At 41.2% G+C, this 14605-nt stretch overlaps 1 protein-coding gene across 1 annotated transcript; it reads right to left on the reverse strand.

The window, feature by feature from the left end:
• Positions 1–9317: 9317 nt before the first annotated feature.
• CUNH13orf42 (chromosome unknown C13orf42 homolog) lies at positions 9318–14170 on the reverse strand. Its single transcript, XM_027888139.1, has 3 exons — positions 13757–14170; positions 10368–10515; positions 9318–9559 (listed from the first exon to the last, which is right to left on the reverse strand). The coding sequence occupies exons 1-3, from the start codon at positions 14168–14170 to the stop codon at positions 9318–9320; spliced, it is 804 nt and encodes a 267-aa protein (XP_027743940.1).
• Between the last annotated feature and the right edge of the window lie 435 nt (positions 14171–14605).

A 14605-nucleotide genomic window follows, 5' to 3' on the forward strand; every position in this document is an offset into this window, starting at 1 on the left:
GGCGAGCTTGCAGGCACAACACAAGTAAACAGCTGAAAGACAAAACTACTATTGGCTCAGCATAGAAAGCAAGCTGCCAGATCCAGAAAAAATGAGTGTGAGGCCCAACTTAAGCATGTGTGTGCATTCTGAAAAGAGCCAGAATATCTCTACAAATGTCACCATCCACTCTGGTTTGATATACGGGCCCCACAGGCCAAGAACTTGACTCTCAGATCTTTTTTTTGTGCAAACTGTGACATCTCAGACTCACATCAAGAGTTTTTTTATGTTTTGGCTCAATATCTGCACCCAGTTACGTTGGTGGAAGGAACTTCAGATTCACACCAACCTAACAGAGTTTATTTTGCCATCTGTCTGTGTTTAGTCTTCATGTTAATAATTAAGGCAAGCAATGCAGATTGGGATGGAAATTCCTTCCTGAGGAACAGAACTGTGTGCTGTGCAAACCACCTAGCAGGCACTGAAACTGTTGTTTCAAAACTTGTTAGTGAGAAACCTCATTACTCATTTTAACCTAAGTATCACCATTGTTAGGCTGTCCATTGCCAGGGCACTATTATTTCAGATTTCTGCTGAACAAGAACATGCCCCAAAGTAATGGGCTCATTTAATAACACACTACGAACTCTGTGATGGTTTTTGAACTACGAATGTACTTTTTGTGGTCTGTTAACAAAATCATCCTTCCTGTCCATGAATTAGGGCTGCGGAGAGGTGCCATTACGTGAGTTTCCTAATGGAGTATTTCCCAGCCCATGCCACAATGTAGGGTTGCTTGAACAAAGGCCTCTTCACTGGTTCAAGAGGTTCTTCCAGTCAATGCCACCTCCCTCAAAGAATCATTGGCATTCAGTGTGACCTTGGCTTATGGATTTCCTCCACCTGGGAGGGGGTGGTGGGTCGCCACCGAGCAAAGTGGATCTCTGTCAGCCATTTGCTGCCTTCTGACCCACGTTGTCCAAAGGAACAAGTCTGCTCAATGATACTCAACCCATGAAATCCCAGAGGAGAAAGGTAAACTTGGCAATAGGTAAAGGCATTGTTAACCTCATGGGCAAAGGAATCTGTCACCAATGAGATGTCTTTGCCTCTTCTGAGTGCTTTCCCGATTTACACTGAGCACAAGCTACTCAACTTCTATGGCGATATGACTCAGCACTGAATTTTGGCACAGGCTGCTCAGAATTAATTATAATTGTGAAGTGCAGAGCTGTGGGGACCACAGTTCTATTGATAATTATTCTCACTATGTAGTCAGATTTTAACCCTCTTTGACCCTTTTACAAAAATCCCCACCTAGAACCAGTACTTCTCTTCTGGAGGCTAAAATACTTAATTTAGGGGTTTTCCCCCCCAGGTATCTTTACTGAAGGTCACTATGATACGAGATTTTAGACATGAATTGACAAATCATACCATAGGAAGGGAAAACATTAACATATGATACTTCATGGGATAAAGGGGGAAAAAGGAAGTTCACAAAATGCTAGTTTTGTGGCAAAGTTTAATGGTAAGCCCCTAAAAAAACCCACAATGCCCTCATTTTTGTTTACATTTGGTTGTGTAGTACATAAAACTGCTCATTTTAACCCCCAATCCTGAATTCTTCCCATCAGTAATTCAAGTTTCCACAAAGAAAACATAATAAATTTGGAAGCAAGAGTGTGACTAAAGACAGTTACAAGAAAATCCTCTCTGGGCAATTGGAATCCTTTTAAAACCAGTATAGCTAAACTATTGACAGAATAAAAAAGAGGAAATTGACAGATCTCATATCAGACTTGAATGGAAGGCAACTGTTTTGTTTAGGAAAACCAGACAGCAATTTATCTTTTTATCTGACTTTCAAAGCTCTCTGTTGAATTTTTGTTGTCTCACCTTATGTTTTCATCTTAAACAGCGACGCTGAAAGAAGCTCACCAAGGTTAGACTAGCTGCTTGCAGCTTTTACATGGAAGGTGCTCTTGCCTCTTCATAGCAACCAAGTTTTTTTGCATGTTGCTGTTCTGGCACGTCAGATGTGAGGTTTTTATATTTCTTCATGACTTTCTTTTTTTTTTAATAGTACATCAGTTTTGAATGTCTAAAGCCTATGATACACAGGAGCGAGAAATCCACTAAGAAATATAACCCCCAGTGTTCGCCTTTCTACATATTCTTTCCCAGGAGAGCAGGGCGCTCCACTCTGAACAAAACAAAAAGTATTGTTGCTGGGCTGAATCTAAACTGAGTGTCTTAAGGTGTGAACATGAAGTCAATCAGATATTGGCGTTGAGTGGTGGTGGTGTTCTAGAGCAGCCATCCACTTCTGCGTGTCTCAGGGTATGCTTAGCCAGACAGGTGTGGTCCTTTGCTGGTCCAGATGCTCAGCTGACCAAGTTCTCTCCACAAATCACATACCAACTGCACTTGGCAAGTCCTGCTGATCTTTGTCACCACAAGGCCATGTCAGAAGTCACCATCAGACCATGTCAGAAGTAGAAAGACAGGCAGTGTTTAAAATACAGTGTTTAAAATACAGTGTTTAAAAAGGCAATATTTGCACTGCATTTCTTCATCCTGAGATCTCTTCTAGATTATTTAATTTCTTTACATTTTCTGTTCAGATCTACCATAGTGAAGGAGATCAGACTGATCTTTCATATCTCACTTCAGGGTAGAACAAGTCTGAAATAATCTCCTAAGGAACAGGAAGTGGGGTGGTTTGTTGCCACAACAGCTTGTCTGTGGAAAACACCATGGTGTCATGTGCATGTATTCCTTGGCAGACAGGTATTTGTGTAAAAGCCTTTGGACATACTTGTCTGAGTATAAGAGCAGCAGCATTTCTCAAATTCACACAGCATTCATAGAAATTCTGGTTTTGTGAGTAACTGTACTTCCAGGAACATTGTCAACAAATTCTTAGGGACCACATTAAATGCGAACATCAGTAACAATCACAGCCCTGCAGGAAGAGAGCAGCAAGGACTGCAGAAATCTGTCAGAGGCATGGGACAATTCTTTCTCTCAGAGTTACGCCACTCAAGGGCTTAAAGCTGGTAGGCTTAAAGGCAGACAGACTGGGGTAATTCTGGACTTCTCATGAGTCTAATTTAATTCCAAGAAGTGGAGCTGTGTTTGCTCAAGCTTGGCTCCAAACCAGCTTTTCCAGAAGCAGTCAGGCACCAGTGCAATTGTCAGAGTCACTTTACTCCCACTGATGCTAGTTACATGCCATTTGAAAATACCACTAAAGGTGACTGCAAATCTCACCCCAAGTATACTCTGTTTATTCAACTGTGATTACAGGTCAGCTCTGCTTGCACTGTAGTCCTTTCACTGAACTGCTCGCTTTCCTTGCACAGCAATGACCTATATCATTGAAGTGAGGGGGGCAAAAATTAATTCTGCACATTGGAAACTGAAAAGTGAAGCTATTGAAGGGTAAGAGTGCTATGAATCAGTTCTCTCAGTGAAGAGATACTAAAGCTAGCTCTAACGTAGAAACAGCTCAGAGTATTTTATTGATGATCAATCCTCTTCTCCCTTTGCTGCTGCTGTGTTTGTCAATTAAAAAAGACAGAGTGTCACACATCAAACCACAAGCAAGCACAGACTGAGAGCCTGCATGTAAGCGGTACCAATGCTGATGTTACAGTTGAGTCTTATTAATGCAGGGAGTCTTATTAGTGTGCACATACTGAGACTGTAGAGCCACGTAATTAAATGAAATCTGCCTTTGCTGACCTGTAATCATAACCAGCACAAAGACATGTTCCTTCCCACCCAACCACCTCACCCCCTCCCCCCCATAAATTAGTATTTTGTCGTAAAACAAAGGAAAACACCTCAAGAAATTTAGTGTGCATGCCTTAAATATAAACATACCCCTGGAATACACAGCAGCAGCAGATGCAGGAGCAGGTTAGCTTTTGACTAGCTGAAATGCTTGGATTAGCAGTTTCTTGAATAACAGCTTTACAGACCCCAAGATGTTAGAAAACTCAGATATTGATTTTCTTGAGCCTTGGAACGAACTCCAGAATCAGGTCAGAATCCTGAGCTCAGGCCTATCTCAAGATTGAACTGCTGAATCTTAAAGTCCTGTGCTTAATATTTTTAATCCATTTTTGTATTTTCTGTGCCTTTGAGTGCATTATTTCTGGCGATGACATTACTTTGTCCGTTTGTTTCCAGACACAGTCAGAGGTAAGTGGTCACCATCTCAGATGTGATTTACTGAGGTCTCAGCGTCCCCTGTGATGTCATGGTTATTTATTTTCTAAGGAAATCATCTCCCTGGAAGAGTAAACTCATTTAAAGAACTAAAGTTAATTGGAAACTACCAAACAAATGCTTGGGAAATAAGGAACCCATAAGTGAATAGCAGATACACACACCAACTGTCTGTTGATGAAGCAGGACAAAACACTTCTCTTTTTCTTTCATCCTCAGCTCTCTTGCTGATCACAGAAATAGGAGGGCTACAGAATAGGTAGGAATGAACTGCCACCGTGTGGCTGAGGCACAGTTTTAGCTACCTTTCTAGAAATGTCCTTCAAGAGCTCATGCTCTAAGATAAATTACAGTCCCCAGCACTTACTAGTGAAAGTTTTGTGCTTGATCACACATTTTACTTTGGCATCATGTGCAGTGCTTCCCTATCAGTGCCCATAGTCTTCTTAGTAAGGTCTTGCTCCCTTCTCAATCTCACTTTAATAAAAAGAGTGGAACATGTCACTTTTAATTCCATAAATTATTTTTATATTTTCTCTAATAGGTCACCTCCTCTTCTGTGAAGGGTCAGGGTATCTTAATAACAGAGTCCTTGAGGTGTTGTTGCTTGGTCTTGCCTTATAAAAGACAGATAATTTTTTAATATGGCAAGCCTATTACTAGAAAAGTTGTCAACATTCACTAAATTATTGCTAATCAAATATCAGACTCTAGCTTCTGCTTCTCAGCCTGGTCTAAAGCAGTTGGGCTCATTTGTCTTTTATTTACCCTCAAAATTCTTTCAGTACAACAGGTTTTTCTACCTGTTAAACTCAAGATAGTTCAAGAGGCATTCTACTGACTTGGTTTCATTTTACCATGGGCATAATTCATAGCTACAGACCCCAGAGGAGCCAAAAGCCTCCCAACTTTGTACTGCTTTCATCTTATTGTGGACCCACTACACCACAATAAAACAGAAGGAACTCCTAAATTTACCCAAAAAGATCTACAAACTGATCCTACAGCTCTGAAAATTTTGAAGACACCCACTAGATGCTAATCTAATATTTTCAACACAGCCCGTTCAACCTGGAGAAGCAGATAACCATCTATGTTTGCTACGCATTACCTTGGAGGACTTCCTGCATTATTCGATGCAGTGTTGAAACCTCCTGCCTTCTTCATAACTTTATGACACTGCAAGATTCAAACTAGAGCATACATCTTGTCCAGCTGCCAGCTTTCCATTAGCTGTCTATATTTCTTCTGTTTCTGCCAAAGACACTCATGGTTTCAGCTCACTTACATGCATCATGATTACACTGAGTTGCTCAACACAAAAGGACAAAATTATTTTGAATCCTCCAGGACACGATTTCTTCAACAACTCTTCTTCACCTCTCTTGCTGGATTTTTGTACACAGTGTCTTTAGTTTCCAAACGACAGCTGTGGGTGTGGTGTCACAGAAATTCATAGCCAGGGCCCCTTCAGAGCTAGTGCTCAGCAAGGACACTATCTAGAGGAACCTGATATACCCCAATTCCTCAGCTGAGCTGGATTTGAAACAACAAAATAAGAGATGCTTTCCAAAAGATCTTGCCTGTTATTCCACTGCACCCTGGGAAAGAGCTGCTGGGGGTCAGTGCTTCAGGGAACACTCGCACACAGTGGCCTTGATCAATAGAGCTCCTAGTTGATGCACTTTGCTGTAACAGCCTGGGGACATGACTGAAAGAACTCACTAGCAATTTCTGAAAAAAGATCTAGGTCATACCCGAGCTCTGCTGGTCATCAGTAATTCTTCTGTATGGTTGGCACTGTCAGAACACCTATAGTTGGTGCTTTATTTCTAGGCTGCAATGCCTGAAAATAACTGCATATTGCAGCAAGGTCATTTAGAGGACCTACCCGTGGCAGAGAGAGCCCCTTTAGTGTCCATGCAGAGAGCTCTGCCTCCAAAGCCATGAGTAAACAATTCAGAGCAGACAAGGAGCAACTTTGTAGGGCAGCCAACTGCTCCTGGAAAGCGTGTGGAAAGCTGCCTGGGGTAAACCGGTGTTAGGCAGGCACATGGTTCTGCCTCAGGTCTTGAGGTAATACAGAGGGTGCTGCCATCCACGCTAAAACCTTCTCTGAGGAGGCAGCTAACATCAGGGATGGAAATGCTTCCCTTTTCTCTCTCCTGCTCCCTTTCTCCTTAACTGCCTGTTCTAGCATAAGTAGGGTAAGACTCTTGAACCCTCAGATCCTCAGCTCCCACCCTAAGGTGCAGGGGCTGCTCTCCATACCTCTGCTGGAGCTGAGCCATGTTCAGTGAGGAACATACAGGGCTAATATGCTAGAAGGAAAAGGAAGGTGCTGCATTTATGGGATATGTGATAGAAAATGTTCTCAGAGAAAAATTGGTTTATTTTACTTGCTTAATTAAAATTTTCTGGGACGATAACTGGCTTGAAGTGATCTTTAAAAAAAGAAATGAAAGAAAATTGATCACAGGATTCAAATTGAAATTACAAATCTGATTTCCTCCGTCTATCTCTTATTCATAAATGCAAACACAAATTTCACACTGGAGCTTGTGTGCTGGACAGCAGGGGGGACCCTCACCCTCTGTCACAGCCAGATGACTAGAGATGCCTCTGTTTTACAGGGAGAGATGAGAGGTCACAGGGAAGGTCAAACATGCTGAAACAGTCAGGTTCTGCATATCACAATGCATTCTTAAAACAACAGCAAAAAGATCAGCTACTCCAATACATAGAACCTTGGCAATATGAACATGAAACGCAGGCCGGGGCAGAACAACATTGGAATCCTTTTTCTTCTTTCTTTTTCATTGGTATTTTAATTATGCACATGCCCAATTCTGTTATAGTAACTCAAAAAAGATAGTGAGGTTTTCTGTCAGCACTCTTCCGAGCTGCAGGTTCTAGTAGCAAAAAGATGCCCACACACTCAGTAAAATGTTCCTCAGCAACTTCAGCATGAGATTCTGCTTGGAGAAGGGTTTCAGGGTGACACATTTCCAAAAAATGTACAGATTTGAGTGCTGTCCCCCTTGTCTCACACACAGACAGAGCTGCAACCTTGAGGCATGCCAGAACCTACAGGCGTGTTTGCAACATGCTGTGCTCTGGCTATCCCACCTAGCTGAGAGGCCTTAAATGATCACACATCAAAAGCAGAACACTTTTAAAGACAGTTACAACATTCAGTTCAGGGCAGCCAGTACAGGACTGGAGAGGTACAAAGGCAACAACACAGTATAGAGAATACAGACTATTGTGAAAAGCACCAAGAGAAGGAAGACAAAATTTAGATCTTAATTTAAACTTTTTTTGAATATATATCAATTATGTTGGTCACTTTCAAGAGGGTACAGACTAAGCAAAAGGCAGCAAAGGCACCTCCAGAATTAATACAGAAACATTCTGTAAAAAATTCTTCTCTCCCCTTCACAAACACCACTAGAAAAAGAATCAAAATGCTTTAATCAAACAGGAGATGTCAGCTCTGAACAGAGGACCATATGTTTTTTTTGGCACTTTTCTATCTTATGACAGAAAGTGGCCTGGATCGGCAAGTTCTCAGAGGTACTTGCAGCTCATGGCAGACATGCTGTCTGAATAACTCACTCCCAAAGACTAGGAACACAAATCAACCAGAATTGCCACCTGCCAAATGTTCTGTGTGGCAGGCACAAGGTTTTTGGAGGTTTTGTTGTATCAGATGGGCTACATTGATGGCCAGTGCCTTAGGAAATTCATCCAAACCCGTGGACACAAAAACTACTGAACATAGAAACAAGAAACCACTAGTGAATCACCAGCTGGTCATACCAGTGCTGCCATGATCCATCACAGTCAAGCACCAACTGAACACCAGATGAAAAAAAGAGAGTAAGCAAAGGCTTGATCCCAAACACCTCAGCAAATTCTTAAGACAAAGTATGTGCTGGGGGATGTGGTTCAGGTTACTGTGAGAGTAATGGTATTGCTGAGGAACCATAGCTATTGTTTCCATAGGGTGCTATCTCCTCGTCACTTTTCATGCATTTTTGCATTGCTGTACATCAGTCAAATAGGCAGAGTATGGGTCTTAATAATTCCAAGTATCACATGGAAGACATATCACCTCTAAGATGAAGAGGAACACTTCCAGGCTGCATTTTTCCTAATACATAGTCTTTCATGATGAAGTAGTAGAATTACAAATATTGGGTATAATCTAAAGCTGATATGGTGGCTTTGTCTGCAAATTGTCTTCTGCCCTTGAGAACAACCTTGACTGCAATTTATTCACAAAACGTTTTTCTCCGAGACATTAAGCTTTTCTAGGGTACACCGGAATGTCTAGATTCGGCAGTGGGATGTTAATATAGATGAAAAGTTGCAGGTGGTGTAACCATATGAAAAAGTTGTATATATTTTTGCATGCAGTGAATCCCTTGATGCATCCAAGAACAGAACCATTTCCAGTAGCAAATAGAGTACAATATAGCTTGTTTTTTTCAAAACACACAGCAGCAATTCCTCCAAACACAAGTTCTAATTCTGATTGCTTCACTGCATCTCTTTTCTGCTTGTACCACAGTCTGATTGTATCTCTGTGCTGCTTTATATTCTCAGATCACAGAGTCAATAATGGCACATACAAATTTTCACAAGCAACAGGAGAAAATTCTTCTTCACTGCTCTGAAGTTAGAAGCACTGGTGCAAAAGTTCCAACATAATCACTGAATTCCTTGAACTGCTTTGCAGTACTAGAGTCAGAAGAAAAATTAATGCAACAGGCAATCTGAATCACTGCTTTCAATAACAGCACTAAAAAAAAATCTTGTCAAGTTGGAACTCCCCCCCACCCCGCCCCCCCCCGTCAAGCTGAGTGACAAAGCAGTATTGTTAGGCACAATGAACTTGATAAGTTAAACCCTCATATGAGTCCAAAGTTGGAATAGCCATGGCTTAAAATATGTCCCACACAAAGAATCTTCAGTGTCTGCACACATCACTTCTACAATGTAAAGGATGGATCAGTAGGGGGAAAAAAAAAGGCAAATATCACACGCCCTATTTCATATATTCTGTTTTCAAGTGAAGAGGAAATAATCTTTCAACATTCCTTCTTACGTGTTTTAGGCTTAAATTTTAAAGTGCTATATGCCCCTTCCACAGCTTTGGGTAAGTACATGGGATGTCTTTCCAACCTCTTCCTAGAGCCAGTGGTTCTCCGCTGGCTGTTTCTTTGAGATTGGTTTGCAGCCTTTGCAGTTTGGGCAGTATCTTGTGAGTACCTCCGGGGAGCACGTAGGATCCAATTTGAATGCAAACTGTGTTCACTTGTACTGGTAGCAACTGAAAGACAGAAGATAATCCAGCATTAACAGCTTGACAGTGAAATTTTTTCATGCACAGTGAGAGACTAGGGTGCTTTCTGGATCTTTCCTGGAGGTAATGAAATGAAACCAACTTTGTTTCACTGCAGGATATCTCTTGAGTTGGGATTCATCCTATCTAGTATTTCACTGCCTGCAGAATGAAGATGTATGTGAGAGCAAGTCCCTTCACACACACCTAGTGCACAGCTAAGCCAGCCTGTTTCAGATACTCCCCTTAGCCTGAAACAAAGGTGAGACATATCTATTTCTCTCCACTGATTATACAGGATAGATGATGACCTTAGCACATCTTTGTTTATTTGGGCAATCCTATCCATTCTGTTGGAAACATACAGTTATCTAGCCTAATCTCTAAATTATCTCCATTTTGATTGTTGGAAAGTAAACATCTAGCCATTTCTCAATGAGAAAAAAAGAAAAACAGATGAAGAAAAAATATACTTTTTATAGTTCTCCTTCAAAGACAGCTTGGGGTAGAGATGCATGGGTGGAATTCAGCCCCGAGCAGAAGGCAAACACTATTCCAGCACTACGTATGCTACATTTGCTCATGTAATGACTGCACATAAGGTAGTTGCACCCATTCAACAGCAAACAGGCAATGTATTACTGCAGCTTCACATACTGCATGGAATGGTCCTACATTTGAGAAGAAAAGCTGGAGGACATTTGTGTCCATTAGATAAACAAGATTGCACATTGCCACTCTTCCCTCTACCCTCTGCACACCAAAACCCTTAATTTTTGTCTGGTTTGTAACTCACCATCAAAATCAACATCCACATTTGGCAAGTCCACATCAGGAACACTCATCCATCTCTCTGAATCCAGGTCTGCAATGACCGAGTCAAAGAAAGCTATTGCTTCTCTTACATCTGAACCGGACTGTGGGCCTTTTCTCTCCACAGATGCCTGTTGATCAGATAAAGGGTAAAAAAGTTAGCTAACAGTTGGACACTATGACTTTTTAATGAGCAAATTGTATAAGGAAGATGCAAATATTTTATTTCATTCCATATTCCAGACTGTCAGAAAAAAAAACACGGGTCCAGACTACTCCACAGTTTGCAGCCATCAAAGAAAGCAGGACAGCAATCTAACAAACATCCATCTTATTACATGCTCAACACCAAACATTTTCTCCTTGAGCACTGCTAGCCCTGTGTTATAAAATCCCTCAGAATCCATGTATCAGGCCATTTAATTAGGTGACTAAGTGACAGCTGGGCTTTGTGGCCAAATTTATTCTACCTAGCACTAGGCACCTAATGAGACACACATTAGAAATGTAGTCATGCAGGGTTCCTTCTGTAATTAATGCAGTCTCCAGTACCTTCAGAAGATGAGTCAGGCCTTAAGTAGGCTGAACCCTCCTCTGCAGGCAGCTCTTTCTCTTAGTTGAAAAGGAATTGTGGGGTAACTTGGTTACTAATTTAAGCATCTTATTTAAATGCCTAGGTTAGGTAAAATGAATCCAGATTTAAATTGCTAAAGTCTTTTTGAAATGGAAAAGGGTGGTGTGCGCTAAAATATGAGTCATTCAACACTGTGATAATTCCCACAGGAAAGCCACAGGGTTTAAAATTAGGAACCTGTCTTGATAAAAAAGCAAATGTAGTCTGTAAATGCTGAAGCAATCATAAAACCTTGGCTAGCAATTCTGAAGATCCACATGGGATGAAAAATTCCTCCCAGGCTCTACCTAACAAAAGGACATATATTTTCCTTGCCATTTGAAGTTAGGTGTATTGTCAGGCTGCAATACTAGGTCAGAAAATTGCTACCTTGGGATTCAAACCTGCAAGCAAGGGAAACGTATATGTCACATCTCTGAAGGACCAGTCTCTTCCCTATTCTGTGGAGGCAGAGAGATAAACTGATTCCCCTCCTGACATTATGGGTTGATTGACATCCTCTGAAGTGCTAAAAGATAGCTGTTACCACACATCTACTGAAAATAGTGAGTGCTATTATGACTAAGCCCTTATTGGTTAAATGACATTTTAAAGAAATGCCTATGTGCTTCCAGCATCTGACCCATCTCTCTATTCTTTTCTTCCACTAGGCCCAAGTGGCACATTTTGAATCCATGGTCAGCCTTGTGGTTTAGGTCACAGGGATCTTTGGATTAAACTTCCCGTGAGGACGGGGTTGTCTGAACAAATTACTCTCCCATAAATCATGCAGCAGATTAAAGAAAGAAGTGAATTTCCAATGACAGGTAATTTAACACAAACAGGTAATTTGGGACCAAACCATTCAAGCCTGGTCATAAGACAAACTGTAAACCTAAAATTTGTAGTTAGAAAGCAGAATATTCTGAATTTTTCAGAAGTCTTCTTGAGTGCAACCCTGCCATTTGTGTTGGCAAGAATGACTCATATAAATGACATATCTTGCTGATGTCCCTGTCTGTTCCCAAGGGGATGGTTCATAGAGTTATCGTGCCAGTCGGTACCAGCACAGTTCATACATAAGAGCTAGCTGGCTACAGTCAGGTGACAGCACTCTTAGCCTCAGACTGTGGGAGATTCACTTGTTTGCCAAAATCAAGTTAAGCTTTTGGTATTTTTCTTACACAGTATTTTCAGCAGCAAATCTCAGAAATTCACAAACCTGCTTGAAGTTTGGTTGTGCAGAATCTAACCCCCAGCCTCCTGGTCCCTGGTTTCAGTCCAGGGTTAGTCATGTACTAGTCTGCTACGTCACTGCTCAGCTCTTCAAGGAATTGGCATGCTGTAAATCTCCCCTGCCTCAAGCCAGTGACAGTGCACAAAGTCAGTTCACAGACTGTATCTACGATGCTGAGATTTGTCTCCTGGCACCTGGTACCACCAGACCACTCTCCTAGCTTTCAGTCATTCTCTATGGATGTTTCCCTGGCCTGAAATTACTACTTCTTTATAAAAACTATCTTCTCCAGCCCACTGAGCTGAGTTTTGTTTCCTATTATTATTCCTAGCATCTGAGAGTCACCATTTAAAGTATTAAAAAGATGACATAAAACCTAACAAAGCCAAATGTGACCAAATGCGTAGTAGAACAAAACATAAAATTAAAAAATATTCTACGTAATCTTAAACTCATGAGTGTTGTCCTTTTGCTAAGCAATGACTGCAACAGCTTAACAAATAGCTTCAGCCATTCTGACATTCTGCTGTGACAGAACATCTAAATATGGCAGTAACATTTTGCTGGCCCAATTATTAAGTTAGACACATATCCCTTCTTTCCACCATCCCCATTATTATCCAGTTTAAAGACTGGGCTGGGTAACCTGTGAGTGTGCTGTCAAAGCCTTGCTTGTGGTCATGTTACCTAACAGATCATTCCACTTGCTTCAATCCTTTGCTTTGTCCTTGCTGAATCGAGTCTAAAGTCAAAGGAACCAATGAACTTTCTAGGGAACATACAACCTATAAAATGCAACCAGGAGGAAGCTTTTCTTTCCAGGATACATGTAAATAATCTGCTGATTATATTCCAGTTTTATTTTTATGGTGTCATTACAGTAAAGGGTCAAGAAACACACTGACTAGAAATGACTCACCAACGTATTAATGAAAGGAGAAAGGAACGTTTGGGAGTCCCTTGTGCCTTACAGCCTACCAGTAGAGTTTGCACTGATGCTAAATGTAGCACTAACCAGCTAACTGACCAATCAGAAAAAAAAATTTATTTGTTTCCATGAATTTACAATTATTTTGTGCAAGTAATTTTAAGTCAATAAAAAGACTGCCAGGAAATCTAGGGCTTACTGCACTTGTCAGTTATTATCAGCTATAAGTAATCATAGTGGAGAACTCTGATGCCCTTAAGTAGTCTGTTAGAGCTGGCTTCTTTGTAACACATTTTCAGATACTTCCCATGTTCTCATAACCCTTTCTTTTTCATGTTTTCACTCTCCCAACCCTTACCCTCCCTCCTCCCAAACATGCATTTCTTTCCATGACCAATTTTCTTTCTTAGTTTCACACTACTCAGGAAGAATCTTAAGGTATATGGCAACATTTCAAATGCAAAAGTGAAAAAACAACTGTCTGAAACCAATAAAGCTTCAATGACTTTGTGGCTGTATGACCATACAGGTCATACAGCTTCAATGACTTTGTAGTTTAAGACCAAGCACATGGCAAAAGTTCTTGCAAATTACCTTAGAAGACTCTTTGGAAGGAAGTGGAATAAATGGCTTCTTTCCAGTTTTGGATGATTTTGAGGACATTGGAGAAGCTGCAGCCATATGCATGGATTTCAAATTATTGATGTTGTCAAGATATTTTTTCCTCAAGGCTAACAAATCCTGTAGGTACTTCAAGCAGTCCTGAGTCTTAGAGTACATCCAGTCTCTGTCTTCCTCTTTTGGCTGAAAACAAGAGTCAATGCTGGTTGTACTTCTGCATTTCTTTAGTGGTTCACTAACTTTTTCCTGCTCACCTCCAAGGACATACATAGAAGTGCTGCGGATCAGTCTCACTGCAGAACCTGTGCCATCGGAGTAAGGGATGTTGTCTGCCACATTTCTTCTGTGAAAGTTAGGGTGAAAGATAGAATGGATCTTTTTGAACATATTGTCTCACTTCCTCCTCTTAATACGCTTTCAGCTCCTTAATTTAACACTAGATTTGGTAATCAGCAGCTGTTACTTTTGCCCTCAGCAGACAAAAAAATTGCCACTTACTGAAGTAAGGAGAAAAAACAAGCCTACGGCTGCACCTATTGCTTTCAATCTAATGCATTGTGAAGAGCACGATAATAATACAGAAGTGTTTTTTCCTATTCCATTTGTGTCAGTGAAAGAGCTTTGTTCTTTCCTGGGTTTAAAATGTAGTTGAGGAGGTCAAATATCATGCTTTGACCTTTTGTTTGGCGTCTGGTCCCCATAAAAACCATCAGCATGGAGGCAGAAATTCCCTCTTCCGAGTTTCCTCGGCGCTCCTGGGTCCCCCTCGGCGCCTGCCGCTGCCGGCCGGGGGGCGCCGGGCTCTGGCCGTGGTGCTGATCC

The sequence above is a fragment of the Empidonax traillii genome, unplaced genomic scaffold (assembly GCF_003031625.1).
Source record: "Empidonax traillii isolate 1590-97213 ecotype Southwest subspecies unplaced genomic scaffold, ASM303162v1 scaffold232:size1090087, whole genome shotgun sequence".
NCBI classification, from domain to species: Eukaryota; Metazoa; Chordata; class Aves; order Passeriformes; family Tyrannidae; genus Empidonax; species Empidonax traillii.